The sequence below is a fragment of the Phacochoerus africanus genome, chromosome 11, assembly GCF_016906955.1.
Source record: "Phacochoerus africanus isolate WHEZ1 chromosome 11, ROS_Pafr_v1, whole genome shotgun sequence".
Lineage (NCBI taxonomy): Eukaryota > Metazoa > Chordata > Mammalia > Artiodactyla > Suidae > Phacochoerus > Phacochoerus africanus.
The window spans coordinates 3,874,742-3,890,079 of record NC_062554.1 but is presented as its reverse complement, the minus strand read 5'-3'; the positions used below and the strand labels follow the sequence as shown (position 1 = coordinate 3,890,079).

At 44.9% G+C, this 15,338-nt stretch overlaps 1 protein-coding gene across 1 annotated transcript; it reads left to right on the top strand.

Annotated features, from left to right (window-relative positions):
* Positions 1 to 8,598: 8,598 nt before the first annotated feature.
* On the top strand, positions 8,599 to 9,555 carry LOC125111395 (olfactory receptor 52D1-like). The gene has a single exon (XM_047753342.1). The coding sequence runs from the start codon at positions 8,599 to 8,601 to the stop codon at positions 9,553 to 9,555; it is 957 nt and encodes a 318-aa protein (XP_047609298.1).
* Positions 9,556 to 15,338: the final 5,783 nt, after the last annotated feature.

Sequence of the window (15,338 nt, the reverse complement as noted above, 5' to 3'; positions counted from 1 at the left end):
CAGCATAACAATGTCCCCCTAATAAACATCATGCCTTTGTTTCACTCTCTATCTGGAGTACGGCCAATATTTTTAAATGGCAAATCTAAAACTGGCACTGTTCTGATAAGAAATATTGAACGCTCCCTCCTTACCCAAGGGTAAATCCAAACTCACTAGCCTAGAAAGAAGGGCCCTCTAGGATCAGTACTAAATCAATATTTCTGACCTCAATTCTCAAAATTTCCTCACTTATACCTCAAATGCCCAGGTTGTTCTACCTGTTGTTACTCAAACATGAACTACAACTCCCCAAGAACCAGAGATGCCCAGAATGTGTGAGCATACAAACGCAATCCATCTTCCAGGGCCCAGGTTCAAGGCTGCCTTCCTCCGTGAAAACTTGACTGGTCACTGCCAGAGGAAGTAACCTCTCTCCTCTCCCACCATTCCTGCTGCTATAGGCCAACATCTTCCTGGGCACCTGTTTCTCTGCCTGTTCTCTAGCATACCTTCCTGTCGTGCAGCTGGAACAATCCCTACAGAACTGTGAACCCTACCTTTCTTCCTGACTCACCTGCTCCAAGAACTCCACTCTGACTCAGTCATTGGTTTAGCCCCACTGTGCCCAGTGCAAGGCCTGGCACCAGAGATACATTCAGTAAGTCACAGATCCCTTCCAGGCTTTTATTCTCCTTGCTGTAAATTAGAGATGCTAAGAAACTCTGCTAATGAGGTTGTGAAGATTCAAGAGTGAACCGCTGTGCAAACTCTTAAGATGTAAAGCTTTACAGCCTCTGAGTTCTAAACCCTCACCTGCAGCCTTCAATCTGCTTTGTTCCTCCGCCAGCCTCTGGATGCCTCTATCCTTTCTTCTCAGGATGCACTTTTTCTCTCTTCTGTATTCAGAGAATCTATTTGTTTTCCTTATCCGAAAGCTCTCCCTAAACATTTCTGTTTGCCTGTGGGTGCATTATGCAGACAGCCTCGGTTTTGAATCTTTTAGCACGAAATAGGGTCTTGCAAAGAGCTTCCAAAGGAGCCAGTGTTTTTACAACCCTTACACCAGTTTATGCTCAGCAAAGTTTGGGGGTGCTTATTGACACCAAGGCATCTGCCTCCAAACTACAGCCGGATGAGATACCCCTGCTGAGACAATAATGTCGGAAGCAGAGAGCCTGGCAGGGAGGCAGAGAACAAGTGTACCACATGGAAAATGTAGAACTGGTAAATGACAAAGGTGAAAAACAATGCAAGGAAAAGCAAACAAACAAACAAAAAACCTGACTCCAATTAGAGCCAGCCTTTCCTTCTTCAGATTATGATGTTGTAAACTCAAGACTTCTTAGCTGGGGCTGAGTGTCTTAGGGCCAGAGTCTGGAGTGTCTGCTCTTCCAATGTACCTACCTGAGAACACTCTATGCACGGAGGTGCAGAGGAAGGAAGAGCGGAAGTGGGGGCCCTGTGTGCTCTGCTCATAGCCCCCCATTATCTCTGCCAACTCCCTGGCCTGCGCAATATAAGGCTGCATCCAAGAAGCCTCTTGAGTATTTATCAGCTCAAGAGCTCATGAACTGCTGGGAATATAGAGCAGCTACAGTGTTCCACCCTCTCTGACTTAATATTTCATTGCTCATGGGAATATGCAGGAGTAAGAATGATCAGAACGGGAAGGGACCTGCGAGAATGTTGTGTCTAATCCCTCATTTTATGGAAGAGGTCACTGTAGTCTAGAAAGGAAAAGGGACATCCCAGAACATTTATATTAGCTTGTTAGTGGCAAGATATTTAAACCTAGGTCTTCTATTATTGTAGGCAAGAACCTCTCCGATACCTAGTCTTTGTCTGAGACTAACTGGGCTGAAAATGCATCAGCTTGTCGTGTACCTGTCACGCCGCATGACTTAGTGTGTCACCTGATTTACTTCGAGTCACCCTGAGAGTCATGAAAAAGGTTGGGAAATCACCCAAGCCCTGGTCAAGAGGCATGGATTTATTTGAACTCTCTGTCTGTTGTTCCTTTTTCAGAAGTATTTTTTTTTTTTTAGTTTTCTCAAATGAAAAAAAGATACTGTATTTTCATTTATAACAAAGTCTCAATCCCTACCCTAAAGGTCTGTGGTGTGAGGTGTATGTTAACAAAGTATCTGTAATTCATTCCTGTAGCATTAGGCATGAATTTGTTCATGGTAAGGTATAGAAGAGTAAGTATGAAAATTCATAGTCTCGTTTGCAAGACTCCTAAGGAGTAGCTCAGTGAACACAGTGAGAATAGATGCAAGGAGGGTTTTTAGGGCAGAACAAAGGGCGGGAATTGGAATATTCTAGGACAGTCAGAGGAGATTTCCAGGTACATGGACTATCACTCTTGATTCTCAAAGAATGAGCAAAGGTCACTGAAGTGAATGCAGTAGGACGAATGTCCCCCCCTGCAAAGATGTCCATGTTTGGGACTGCTAAGTATGTGCCTTTCCTGGCAAGAGGGACTTTGAAGATGAAATTCAAGCGATGGGTCTTAAAGATCTTTTTTTTCCATTTGGATCATCCAGGTGGCCTCAATCTACTCACACGAGCCCTGAAAAGCACAGAACTTTCTCAGACTGGAATCAGAAACATGCAGCAGCAGGAGACGTCAGAGAGGTTTAGAGCATGGGAGCCACTCAACCCACCACTAGTGGAGGGAACCAAATGAAAAGGCAGAGAAATAATGGGGACGGCTTTTCGGAGCGAACATCAGTCCCTGGCTACCAACCAGCAAAGAAAATGAAACTTGAGTGCCACGTGCACAAGGAACTGAATTCAACCAAGAACTGAAGTGGGCCTGGAGGCAGGTTATCCCCCAGAGCCTTCGTGAAGAAATGCCCTGCCAGAACCTTGATTTCAGCCTTCGGAGACCCTAAACATCTAGGGTATCAGGAATTCTGACCTACAGAAAGGTGAGATAAGAGATATTTGTTGTTTTCAGCTGCTACGTTTGTGATAATGTTATAGGAGCAACAGAAAATCAACACAGTGAGCCTCAGGCAGAAGGGAGAGGAAAGGGAAAGAACAAAGAAGGGTCATTGCTGGCAGATGAGGAAACCCGAACGCAAGTGCGAGGGCGTAGAAGGAAATACTGGAGGAGGAGAATGGGTGTGGAATGAGCAGAATTGTGTGGCTCTGTCTTCAAAAGGGTAAAAGGTCGAGTAACCCCAACAGGACCCAGATCCAATTCACTAATCGCTCCTATACCCTCCTCTCCTCCAATCTTGTAGGTGCAGAAGGTTCTCCACACACCAGCACCCACGTGAAACATGGCTTCTCTTTCGGTCCCCTAAAGTGTGTATCTTGGCATCTGCTGGCAGCAGCTCAAGCAGACACACAGACTGGATGGACACTGGACCCACTTCTAGCCTGAAACAGGTGGGTGACCCTACTCTCGCTTAAAGGAACTAGGTGGAATTCATTCCATAGTTCTACAGGAATGGAATATGAAACCAATAAGACTACACGAACAGTGGAGGCTGCATCCCAGGAAGAGGTTAGAGAAGCCAAGAGCTCAGATCAGATGTGTCTGATGATCTGGACACCCAGAGTCCTGCAATGGTGAGAGTATGGCTGGAACCACGGTTCTCATCAGTGAACTAGGGACAGAGTCTCAGCTTTATCTCCGTGTTGGCAAATTACAGATACAGGCAGAGCCATGAATTTTCTCTTTAATGGGATGAATGGAGGAAGACTGTCACCAGCAATTCGCTGATCCTCTTTTAGACCGGACATCTGTGTGAGGCCAGGAGCAGGATACTGAGCATCCCAATTTATCGAATGTGATGTGGAAAATAGCAGCCCGGAAGTTCCCAGGCACATAAATGAGCCAAATTGTTGCTTCAAAGTCCTTCAGACTTAGAGAAGCAAGAAAAAGTACTGTCACGGAAAGGATATTGTCCACTATTAGGGCAGTAACTGCCTTGTGTCATATTTGTAGCAGAATCCAAATCATTCAACGCCAACATTCTTTCAAAAAATATTTAAGTACCTATTAAAGATCAGGCAGAGTACTTGCATTCTATTGAAATTGCTCTGGGTAAACACCGTAGTATATACAGTCTGAGCAGTGTCAATACATATGTATATACGGTACATCTGTGGCCTGTTTGAAACTTTTATTTACAACTCATTTTTTGGTCACTGTGGTCAGATCTCTAGTGCCTACGCTATTTAGATAATAAACACTAATACATGAGTTCATCTTAGCCACCAGCTCAGATCTCGGGTATAACCTGGCCCCTTCCTCTGTACCCCCACCCCCATCCAGGGCTTGCATCTGCTTTATGGAGAGTGTCGCATAGATAAATGGGGCTCAGGCGGTTGAACGTTTACGTTTCAATGATTACATGATTCGGTGATGTTTAAAAACCGTACGATTCATGTATAAAATGCATAGCATAACGTTCAGTTTTAGGTGTTCAATTCAGTGTTCTTGCGGACATTTGCAAAGTTGTGCAACGGTCACCAATCTCTAATTCCAGAACGTTTTTGTCAGTCTCAATGAAACACCACTCCCATTAGCATTCACCCCCGTCTTCATGTACTCCAGGCCCTGAGAAGAACCACTTTACTCTCTGCGTTTGTGGACGTGCCTGTTCCGAACCGTCCCTATAAATGTCATAATGAAAAACATGGCTTATTGTGTCGGTCTTATCTCACTTATAATGTTTTCAAGATTCATTATATATCCATACTTCATGCCTGAGATAATGTTCCATGGCATAAATACATCGGACTTTGTTTTTTTTTTTGTCTTTTTTGTTGTTGTTGTTGTTATTGTTGCTATTTCTTGGGCCGCTCCCGCGGCGTATGGAGGTTCCCAGGCTAGGGGTTGAATCGGAGCTGTAGCCACCGGCCTACGCCAGAGCCACAGCAACTCGGGATCCGAGCCGCGTCTGCAACCTACACCACAGCTACGGCAACGCCGGATCGTTAACCCACTGAGCAAGGGCAGGGACCGAACCCGCAACCTCATGGTTCCTAGTCGGATTCGTTAACCACTGCGCCACGACAGGAACTCCGGACTTTGTTTGTTTATTAATCCGTTGGTTACTATCGCTACTGTTCTCTTTTTTTTTTTTTTTTGCTCTTAGAAATAAGGCTTCCTGAAGTATTTTACACAGGCTTTTGTGTGAAAATACGTTTTTAGGTTTTTTAGGATATTTACCTAGGAGTGAAATTGCTGGGACTTTTGATACCTCTAAGTAGAACTATATGAAGAACAACTGAACTGTTTTCCAAAGTAGCTTTACCTATTTGCATTCCCACCAGCAATGCATAAGGATTCCAATATTTTTACATCTTTCCTAAAATTGGTTATTGTCTATTTTTTCTTTTGTTTTTGTTTATAACCTTTCTAGCAAGTACAGAGTGGTATCTCATTTGATTTACACTTTCCAAAACACTAATAAATGGAACGTCTTTTTTCTTCTCTTTCTTTTGTCTTTTTGCCTTTTCTAGGGCTGCACCTGCAGCATATGGAGGTTCCCAGGCCAGGGGTCAAATCAGAGCTGTAGCCACCGGCCTACACCACAGCCACAGCAACGCGGGATCCGCGCCAAGTCTTTGACTGACACCACAGCTCACGGCAACGCCGGATCCTTAACCCACAGAGCAAGGCCATGGATCGAATCTGCAACCTCATGGCTCCTAGTCGGATTCATTAACTACTGAGCCACAGCGGGAACTCCTGAACATCTTTTTGTGGGTTTTTTGGCTATTTGTGTATTTCTTTCTTTTTGTAGAAATTTCTCTCCAAATCACTTGTCCATTTTTAATTTATTTGTCTTCTTGTTGTTGAGCTGTAAGAGCTTTTTATGTATTTTTGGATATAAAATGATCAGATATATGATTTGCACATATTTTCTGCCGTTCTGTGGGTTGTCTTTTCACTTCTTGACCCTGTCCCTAGAAGTGAAAAATGTTTATTATTTGTAAAGTCCAATTTCAACTTATCTATTTTTTCCTTTTGATCCCTTGTGATTGTGGTGTGTCATATCACAAGACCGTGGTCTAACACAGGGACCCAAAAATTTATACCTAAGCATTTTTTTTCCTAAAGGTGTTACAGATTTTTTTTTAACATTTATATGTTTGACTCATATTGAGTTAATTTTTGTATATAGTTTGAGAGGGATGTCCAATTTCAGTCTTTAGTATGTGCGTATCCAATTATCTCTGCTTCTGTCAAATCCCCAGAGCAGGTCCCCTGGGTTTTCATATCAGAGTATCACAGAGAGCTGATAAATAACCACACTTACCTGGTCCATTGACCCAACGAGGCTGAAACCCAGAGCTAAACTGGAGACATTCGCTGAGCACAAAACTGAGAGCAGATCGGACATTTCAGGTGGAACACTGAGAATCTCTCCCTCTCTAAAGGATACCCATGTAACCTGTACAGAACTGCAACTTCCATGTCTCAAAGCCAGACATTACATCCAAGGGCACTTCACCTGGACAAACCTGCTGTTCCACCGCACACCGGCCCACGTAACCTCGCACCCACAGAGGACACATCAGAGGGCTCCAGCCTCAACGCGCTCAACTCGGGATGCGTGTCAGCCACACAGGTACGTCCTTGAAATCGGGTTTCCCAAAAGACGATGTTCAGAGAAAGAAAATCTTGCTGATACCCATTCTTCCTGGTCCTAACATCCACAGGCGCTCCGAGTAGCAGCTTGATGCCGTAACTGGTTTGAAACCATCCTTTGTGAGCACAAGAGGCTGGTGAGTACAGAGGAGAAGAGAAGAGAGTGACGCCAGCTCTCAACCACACAAGCGTCTTCCCTTTAGTCTGGGGCCATCTGTGAGAGTCTCCAGGAAAGTCAGAGGGGCTTTCCACTTTCACCTGTCTCTTTGGGGGCCAGATAATGATCAGAAAATTGGTAACTGTACTGTACGAATACATACTGACACTAGGACACCTTGAAAGAAAAAAGACAGGAATTAAAGTGTTGGCCCTGTAAAGAGACAGTGAGGTGAGGGGAAAACGTTGAATCCACGGACGGGAGGCCTAAGTTCAGCTGTGACAGCACATGCTTTGTGACTTGAATTTACATCATTTCATTCCTCTGAACCTGGATTTCCTTTTGCTAAGACAGAGGCAGAACAATTAGTGCATCTCATGCCGCTCTGTGGCCGTGGGACCAAGTGATTTAAAAAGTGGGAAGAATGTTATTTGGGGTGTCCAAATTTTTAATCCCATGTCTTTGTATTCTGTCTCATCTACGGAAAATTAAGTCACATTTTCCATTTCCAATTTATAACTGAGAAAATTGAGTCTCAAAAAGTCGTGGGATTTATCCAGTGCTAAACAGTGAACAGGAAGAAAAGCTGAGGCTACAATTCCTCAACTGTTGCTTTTTATAAATTGAGACTTCCCAGACAAAGGAAAGGATTTTCTCAAGGTCGTAACAACACTCTTGTGACAGACTCGGAACTAAAGTTCAGAAATCCAGGTATGCTACAGAGGATTCTTTTAGGTGGACAATGTTCCTGCATTCTACAACAAAAGAACACACTCTTCCGGGATGCCCACTGTTGGAGCTCAAGGCCACCCCGCTCCCTCCCTCAATCTCCCCCTATCCGCTGTGATCTGGTCTATAGGCGCAACCATTATACTGGTGGGAACACTGGATTCTGAGCCGGCTTGGCCATCGTTAGGAAAGCGCTGTCTCCCCAACCAGCATGCCCGATGCATCTCTTGCTTTCTTCCGTTGCACCTGCATGTGTGCCCAAAACACTGTAGACATTCAATTCTGGGGAATTTGAGTATACTCAGGTTGCCTAACCTCTTTATAGGCACTTCAGGAGAGACATAGAAATAAGTCATTGGGCGTATATTCGGGCAGTTGGCTTACAAACACAGAGTAAGTAAAAAAAAGCATTATAGCACAGAGGCAAGAGGTCAATACTATGTTACTAAGAGTGATCAGGATTGAGTCTCTTAGGAAATACTGATCAAACTTTCCAGGTCCAGGCACAGTCAGCTTGTGTGGAGGCTGCAATTTTATAAAGACATCGTTCAGCTCAATAGGATTTTGGAACAACAACAAAATTTAAAAAAAAAAAAACAGAAAGAAAACTAAGACCTAGGTTAGAGAGGAAAGGCTTCTGGAAGGCAGAGTCACTTGCCCAGATGTTTGAAAACTAGAGAGAAAGGAAATAAAGGGGGAAGGCTCCTTGGGCAAATAGGATATCATAGACTTGGAAAAAAAAAGAAAAGAGGCAAGAAGTGTCCCCAGACTTACACGAGGGACAGAAGATGAGGGAATGATGTACAGAAGGTCGTGAGAGGAGAGTCGGGAAGGTCAGACAGCACTCAGATTCTCAGCTTATATTCTGAGCTTGATGCCTGAACACAGAACTCAAAATAAGACCGATGAGGATGGGCAGTAGCAGAAGGGGGAGCAAGCACATTAGATGTGGTAGAGCATTTTAAGCAAGTGGATAACAAAGTTTTTCCCCCAGCCTCAGAAAGATGGCTTCACAGACAGCCCGGGATCTTATGTGAAGGAAGCCAGTCTCTCTGTCGCAGGACAGGTGACCCCCCCGCAGCCCTTGGACACAGCCCTCTGTTTGCCGAGCACCATGCCAGCTTCCAACAGCAGTGAGCCCGGGCTCCCGGCCGCCCTCCGCCTGACGGGGGTCCCAGGGCTGGAGTGGGCCCACCCCTGGATCGCCCTCCCCTTCTGTGCTTTGTATCTGGTGGCGCTGGCTGGGAACGCCGCCCTCGTCCTGGTCATAGTGACGGACAGGGCCCTGCACGCCCCCATGTACCTCTTCCTTTGCCTTCTCTCGCTCACCGACGTGGCTCTCAGCTCCACCACTGTGCCCAAGACGCTGGCCATTCTGTGGCTGCAAGCGGGCGAGATGTCCTCTGCTGGGTGCCTGGCCCAGATGTTCTGTGTCCATTCTATCTACGCTCTCGAGTCCTCGGTGCTTCTCGCCATGGCCTTTGACCGCTATGTGGCTGTCTGCCACCCACTGAGATACACGACCATTCTCAACCACGCCGTCATAGGCAGAATTGGCCTTTTGGGGATATGCCGGAGTATAACTGTTGTCTCCCCTTTAATCTTCTTGCTGAGGCGACTGCCATACTGTGGTCACCGTGTCATGGCACACACCTACTGTGAGCACATGGGCATTGCTCGACTGGCCTGTGCCGACATCACTGTCAATATTGTCTATGGCCTGACCATGGCCCTTCTGGCTGTGGGTCTGGATTCCATCCTCATTGCCGTCTCCTATGGCTTCATCCTCCGTGCTGTCTTCTGCCTTCCATCCCGTGATGCCCAGCACAAGGCTCTGAGTACCTGTGGCTCCCACCTGGGGGTCATCGCGGCCTTCTACGTGCCTGCCTTCTTCTCCTTCCTCACCCATCGCTTTGGCCAACACCAGGTCCCCAGGCATGTGCACATCCTTCTGGCTAATCTCTATGTGCTGGTCCCTCCTGTGCTCAACCCCATCATCTATGGGGCCAGGACCACGGAGATTCGGAGTCGACTTCTTAGACTGCCTCGTTTGTGGAAGATCTCCGCCTGATTTCTTGCAGAGGTTGGAGGTGGGAAATGAAGATACATGGGAAGGATAATTGTCTAGATAAAGTTACATAAATGAAAGCCTATGATGTGAGAGAGATGGTATGACATGGGAGGAAGTGCTTGAAGGAACAAGACTGGTCGGATAAATTGGACTTTTCAGAGACACATTGAATACGCTCCTTGAGCAGCTCCTAAGTGCTCAGGACAGGGCAGGCTTTTTCTTCTGTTATCTCAGAAGGGGCTGTTACTTGCCAAGAAGCTACACAGTCTTGTTCTGGAGTGGATCCTGCAGCTCATGGTGGGTTATTCTAATGGGAGGTCATTTGAAGTGAAAACCAAACCAAACCAAAATGGAACCTTTGGAGTGAATTTGAAACTGAAATCCAGATCTGTGGACGGTGGTTCAGTGCACAAGATAAAATCAGCCTTGTTTTGAAGGCTTGCTCCCCTGCTCACGGATTTTGTGTTTCGAGCGTGTTACTGAACATTTCTTTGTCTATTTTAGTGAATTGTAAAATGAAGACAATGATTATATCTAGCGTTGGGGGTTATGTTGAGAATGCAATAAATTACTGAATGTATGTAGAAAACAGTGCATGAAACGTAAAATACCCAATAAATTAAAATCCAAAGTTATGTAACCTCTCTAAACTTTTGCATTTCAGTTTTATAACTTATCTAAGATGATTTTGCGTTATCTTACTTCACATAATGGTTGAAACTATATTATATAAGCACTCCGTTTAAGTTAGACTGTACTTGGGATATGATTAGTGCTCCATCGGTATTTTTTTAGCATCCCTTTCTACTCCTCTACTTTTGTGGTTCAGTTGCTTTTCATCTTAAATGTATCCCTGCTGGCATTCCCCTTTGGTGCGGTGGGTTCAGAACCCTGCATTGTCATTACAGCAGCTTGGGTCATGGCTGTGGCACGGGTTCAATCCCTGGCCCATGGAACTTCCACATGCCATGGGTACGGCCAAAAAAAAAAAGTATCATTCATTGAAGATTTAGAGAAACCTCTTTGTTTAGAACCCAAGATCCCTTCTGCATGGTCCCTTGATTACTTCCATTACTAAGTGTATTTTTTAACGTTTATCCTACTTGGAATCTCTTGAGCTTCTTGGGTCTACAAATAAAAGTTTTCATCAGATTTGGACAGTTTTTGGATGTATTTCTTCAAGTAGTCTTTCTTCTTCTTCCTCTCTCCTCTCCACCTGAGACTTCCATGCATGTAATACTGGTATCCTTCATGCTGTCTCAAAGGTCTCTCCAGCTCTATTCAGTTCCTTGTATCCTTCTTCCTTTGTTACTCAGTCCGGATAATCTCCATTGACCAATCTGCAAATTTGCTCTTTTTTTCTTTTTGTCTTGTCAAAAATACTGTTGAGGAGTTCCCGCTGTGGCACAGTGGTTAATGAATCCAACTAGGTAGGAACCATGAGGTTGCGGGTTCCATCCCTGGCCTTGCTCAGTGGGTTAAGAATCCGGCGTTGCCGTGAGCTGTGGTGTAGGTTGCAGACACGGCTCGGATCCCGTGTTGCTGTGGCTCTGGCGTAGGCCGGTGGCTACAGCTCCGATTCGACTCCTAGCCTGGGAACCTCCATATGCTGCAGGAGCGGCCCCAGAAAAGGCAAAAAAAAAGACCAAAAAAAAATACTGTTGAGCCTTTATCATGAAATTTTATTTCAGCTATTATACTTTTTAACTCCATAATTTATATGTAATTTTTATAAATAAGTTCTGTTTTACAGAGTCCACCAACTCAAATGCTAATTTCATCCAGATTAACTCTCACAAACATACCTAGAAAAGTGTTTAGCCAACTATGCAGAATCCTGTGATCCAACCAGGTTGACATAAAATTAACCATCACACTAACTAAACCAAAAACATAGGTATCTTTCTGCATATATTGCTCTTATTAATTCCCTATATCCATGTAAGTAGTTACCAGATCCTAAACACTCTGCAAATATATCAGGGGGCAAACATGTTTGAAAAGGAACTTGAGGAGTTCCCGTCGTGGCGCAGTGGTTAACGAATCCGACTAGGAACCATGAGGTTGCGGGTTCGGTCCCTGCCCTTGCTCAGTGGGTTAACGATCCGGTGTTGCCGTGAGCTGTGGTGTAGGTTGCAGACGCGGCTCGGATCCCGCGTTGCTGTGGCTCTGGTGTAGGCCGGTGGCTACAGCTCCGATTGGACCCCTAGCCTGGGAACCTCCATATGCCGAGGGAGCGGCCCAAGAAATAGCAACAACAACAACAACAACAACAACAACAAAAAAGGAACTTGAGGGGGGTTATAGAGGGAAGTAACCATAGCAAGCAGAGTAATTGCTGGGTAAAGCTAAGGTTTAAGGCCATGGGGATTACATTATGTTAATCTGTGGATATTTATGATTTTTATCAAGAGTATGTGTTATTCCAAATTTACATGTCAAAGCCCTAACCTCCAATATAACGATATTTGTAGACAGGATTTTTAGGAGGTACATAAGATTAAATGAGGTCATAGCGGTGGAGCCCTGAGTTGACATGGTCAGTGTGTCCTTATCAAAAGAGACCTCAGGAGTTCCCGTCGTGGCCCAGCAGAAAAGAATCTGACTAGTAACCATGAGGATGCAGGTTTGATCCCTGGCCTTGCTCAGTGGGTCAAGGACCTATCGGCTTTGCCATGAGCTGTGGTGTAGGTCACAGAGGTGGGTCACATCGGGATTGCTGTGGCTGTGGTGTAGGCAAGCGGCTACAGCTCCACATCGACCCCTATGTTGTGGGGGCTGGGCCCTAAAAAACAAAACAAAGGAAAAAAGAGAGAGAGACATGGGAGAAACTCTTTCTGTCCCTGCAAAGGAGGAAAGGTCAAATGATGACAGAAGTGTTTTCTGCAAGCCAGGAAGAAAGCTCTCACTAAAATTATATCCTATGAAATCTAGAGCTTGGAAAGTCCAAGCTCCAGAAGTATGAGAAACTGTGGCTATTGTTTAAGCCACTCAACATATGGAATTTTGTCTTGGCAGCCTTATTCTATTAATATAATATTCAACAGTAGGTGAGATAGGACCCTAGGAGCTAGGTAGTAAGATTTATCCAGGCTGGGATCCAAAGAGCTCCTACAAAGGAATAACAAAGTCTAAATAACCATATAAACAACCTGGGCAGGAAGAAATCCGTTTTTATCATTCTTGCCTTGTCAGGATATGACCACAAACACTGTTGTAAAAAGTCTGCGATCTTAAGAAGTTTTTTATGTTGCAATTCTCATCGGGCCCATTGCTTCTCCTAGGCTACAAGCAAAGGGACAATTCCAGTTTCTGATTCAATGGATCAAAACTGGATGGGGGTGAACATGCTACAATATATTCAGAAGCGGAAATATAATATTGTACCTATGAAACATATTGTGTTATAAGTCAGTGAATTCAATTTAAAAAGCAAAATTTTGACATTGAGCTATTGTTATAGGAAATAAAATAATTCCAATATATATAAATATCATTGTTACAAGAATAAAAGTTATCACAAGATATTCAAGCAAAAATATGTGTGGGACAATGGAGAAACTTCAAGGAGATAAGGCAGTATGTTAAATTTCTGACAGTCAGGAAAAATTTGCTCACTTATTTTTACATAAATAATGATGCGCTGAAAATTCTAGCACATAAAGAGATTCCATAGGATACATTTTAAATTGCCATGTGGGAATCTGATTATTAAATATCAATAGCCATGATGCTGGAAATTGCACCCATTTCTATTCTTTAAACTTTTAATGATCATTTTTAGATGTCAACTTAAAGCTTTAAAGGGGCGTGTGATGTTTAGAAAATTCTTCTAGAAAATCCCCACGGGAAAATTTTGAAGACTGTAAGTGTGAAGTAATTAGAGAGAGATGTCTTACAAGGACAGAGAGAGTACAGTGCTCTGAAGTCACGCGGGTGACGTTAATGCGTCCTGGAAGGGGCTTTGATGGAAGTAACCCTTGAGGCAAGAGCTTGATGGCTGGTTGGTGTCGAGGGGTCCTAGGGGATCCACCTGCAGAACCGATGTCCTTTCCTGCCAGGACTGGTTTCCTGGGCACACGCCCTGGGCAACTGCACAGCATTCGTGCTCGGAAGGGCCTCCTGCTTTCCGTGGTATTTCGCTATCATCGTAACAAAATTCTTGATCATTTTTTGTTTGAACTTGTGTTTTGCAGTGACGTCTGACGGTCCAGTGACGTGTGCACATGTCCACCGCCATGACTCGCTGCCCCATTCGCATGAAGGTCCCGCCACGCCTCGTGAGCACAGGGTGCTTGTGGGCTTACAGTGGGTGGGAGCTCAAGAAGACACAGAGAAATAAAGCGAAGAAGAGAGAGTGACGAGACCAGAAAAAAGTAAGAACTGAGGAGAGAGGGTAAATACTGAACAGCAGTCCCTGGGTGTTCACTTTCCATCCTTTTTTGAAAAGGCGTGAAGGGAAACTTCCCTTCTTATTTCTCCCTCATTTTGTCCACCCTCCCCCTCTTTCTCTGTCTCCAGATGTGCACCAGAGATCAAATCCCTAGAGGAGGCCAGTCTGGTTTTCACACCTGAGCATCATAGGGAGAATCAATAAATAACCTTGCTTCCCAAGCCCATTGACCAGAGGAGTCTGGAACAACAAGCTGAGCTGAAGACATTTCCTGAGCCTGGAAAACTGAGATCAGATAAAACATCAGCGCTTTCAGCCCAGAGTACACATTCAGACCCGTGAGCTGGCAGTCCACCGCTCTGTCCATACAGCCTCACACTCACAGCACACGTGCTCAGAGAACTCCAGCCTCAGCGTGTTCCACCTGCAAATGCATGCCTACCACAAGGTACGTTCCTTTTCTTTCTTTTTTTTTTTTTGTCTTTTCGCCTTTTTTTCTAGGGCCACACATGTGGCATATGGAGGTTCCCAGGCTAGGGGTCGAATCGGAGCTGTAGCCACCGACCTACACCACAGCCACAGCAACGCGAGATCCGAGCTGTGTCTGCGACCTACACCGCAGCTCACAGCAATGCTGGATCTTTAACCCACTGAGCGAGGCCAGGGATGGAACCCACAATCTCGTGATTCCTAGTCGGATTCATTAACCCCTGAGCCACGACAGGAACTCCATATGTGGATTTTCATTGCTCAGATCCCTCTCCCCCTTCCCCCAGTTATTTAAATGTCAAACGTAGGCTGCTAGGAGAGGGTGTTTGTAATCCCAGTGAGGCTTCGACAGCAAAAATAGATTCTCTTTCCGGGACGTCTTTACTGTTAACAACCTCAGGACCCTAGATTTCACCCCTTAATCTGCCTCTACTAAATGCTTGGCATTCCGATCTAACCGTAGCATTTAGCCATCACACGGGTGGCTGTGCAAGACTCTGGCTGGTTTTGCTACGGTAGGAAGTGCTGACCTGACTCCCCAGCTGGCATGTCTGATACCGCGCGTGCTTTCCTCTGTTACACCCTCTTGAATACTCCATCACTGTAGATATTCAATCTTGAGTTCGCTGAGAATATCCACATGGCCTAGCTTTTTCCGGGCTCTTCAGGTGAGATGTACACAGAAGTTTTGGGGTGTATATCTGGGAAGTTACATTATGAGAACACGCACGCAATACAATGAATATGTTATTATACGGTCAAGTTAAGAAGTCGATGGTATGTTATGAAGCGTCATCAGAACTGAGTCTTTAGTGAACATTGATCAAAATGACGAGGTACAGAGACAGTCGTGGTCAGTGGGGAAGTGAAATAGCCACACAGTCTCCGCCAATGAGGTTTT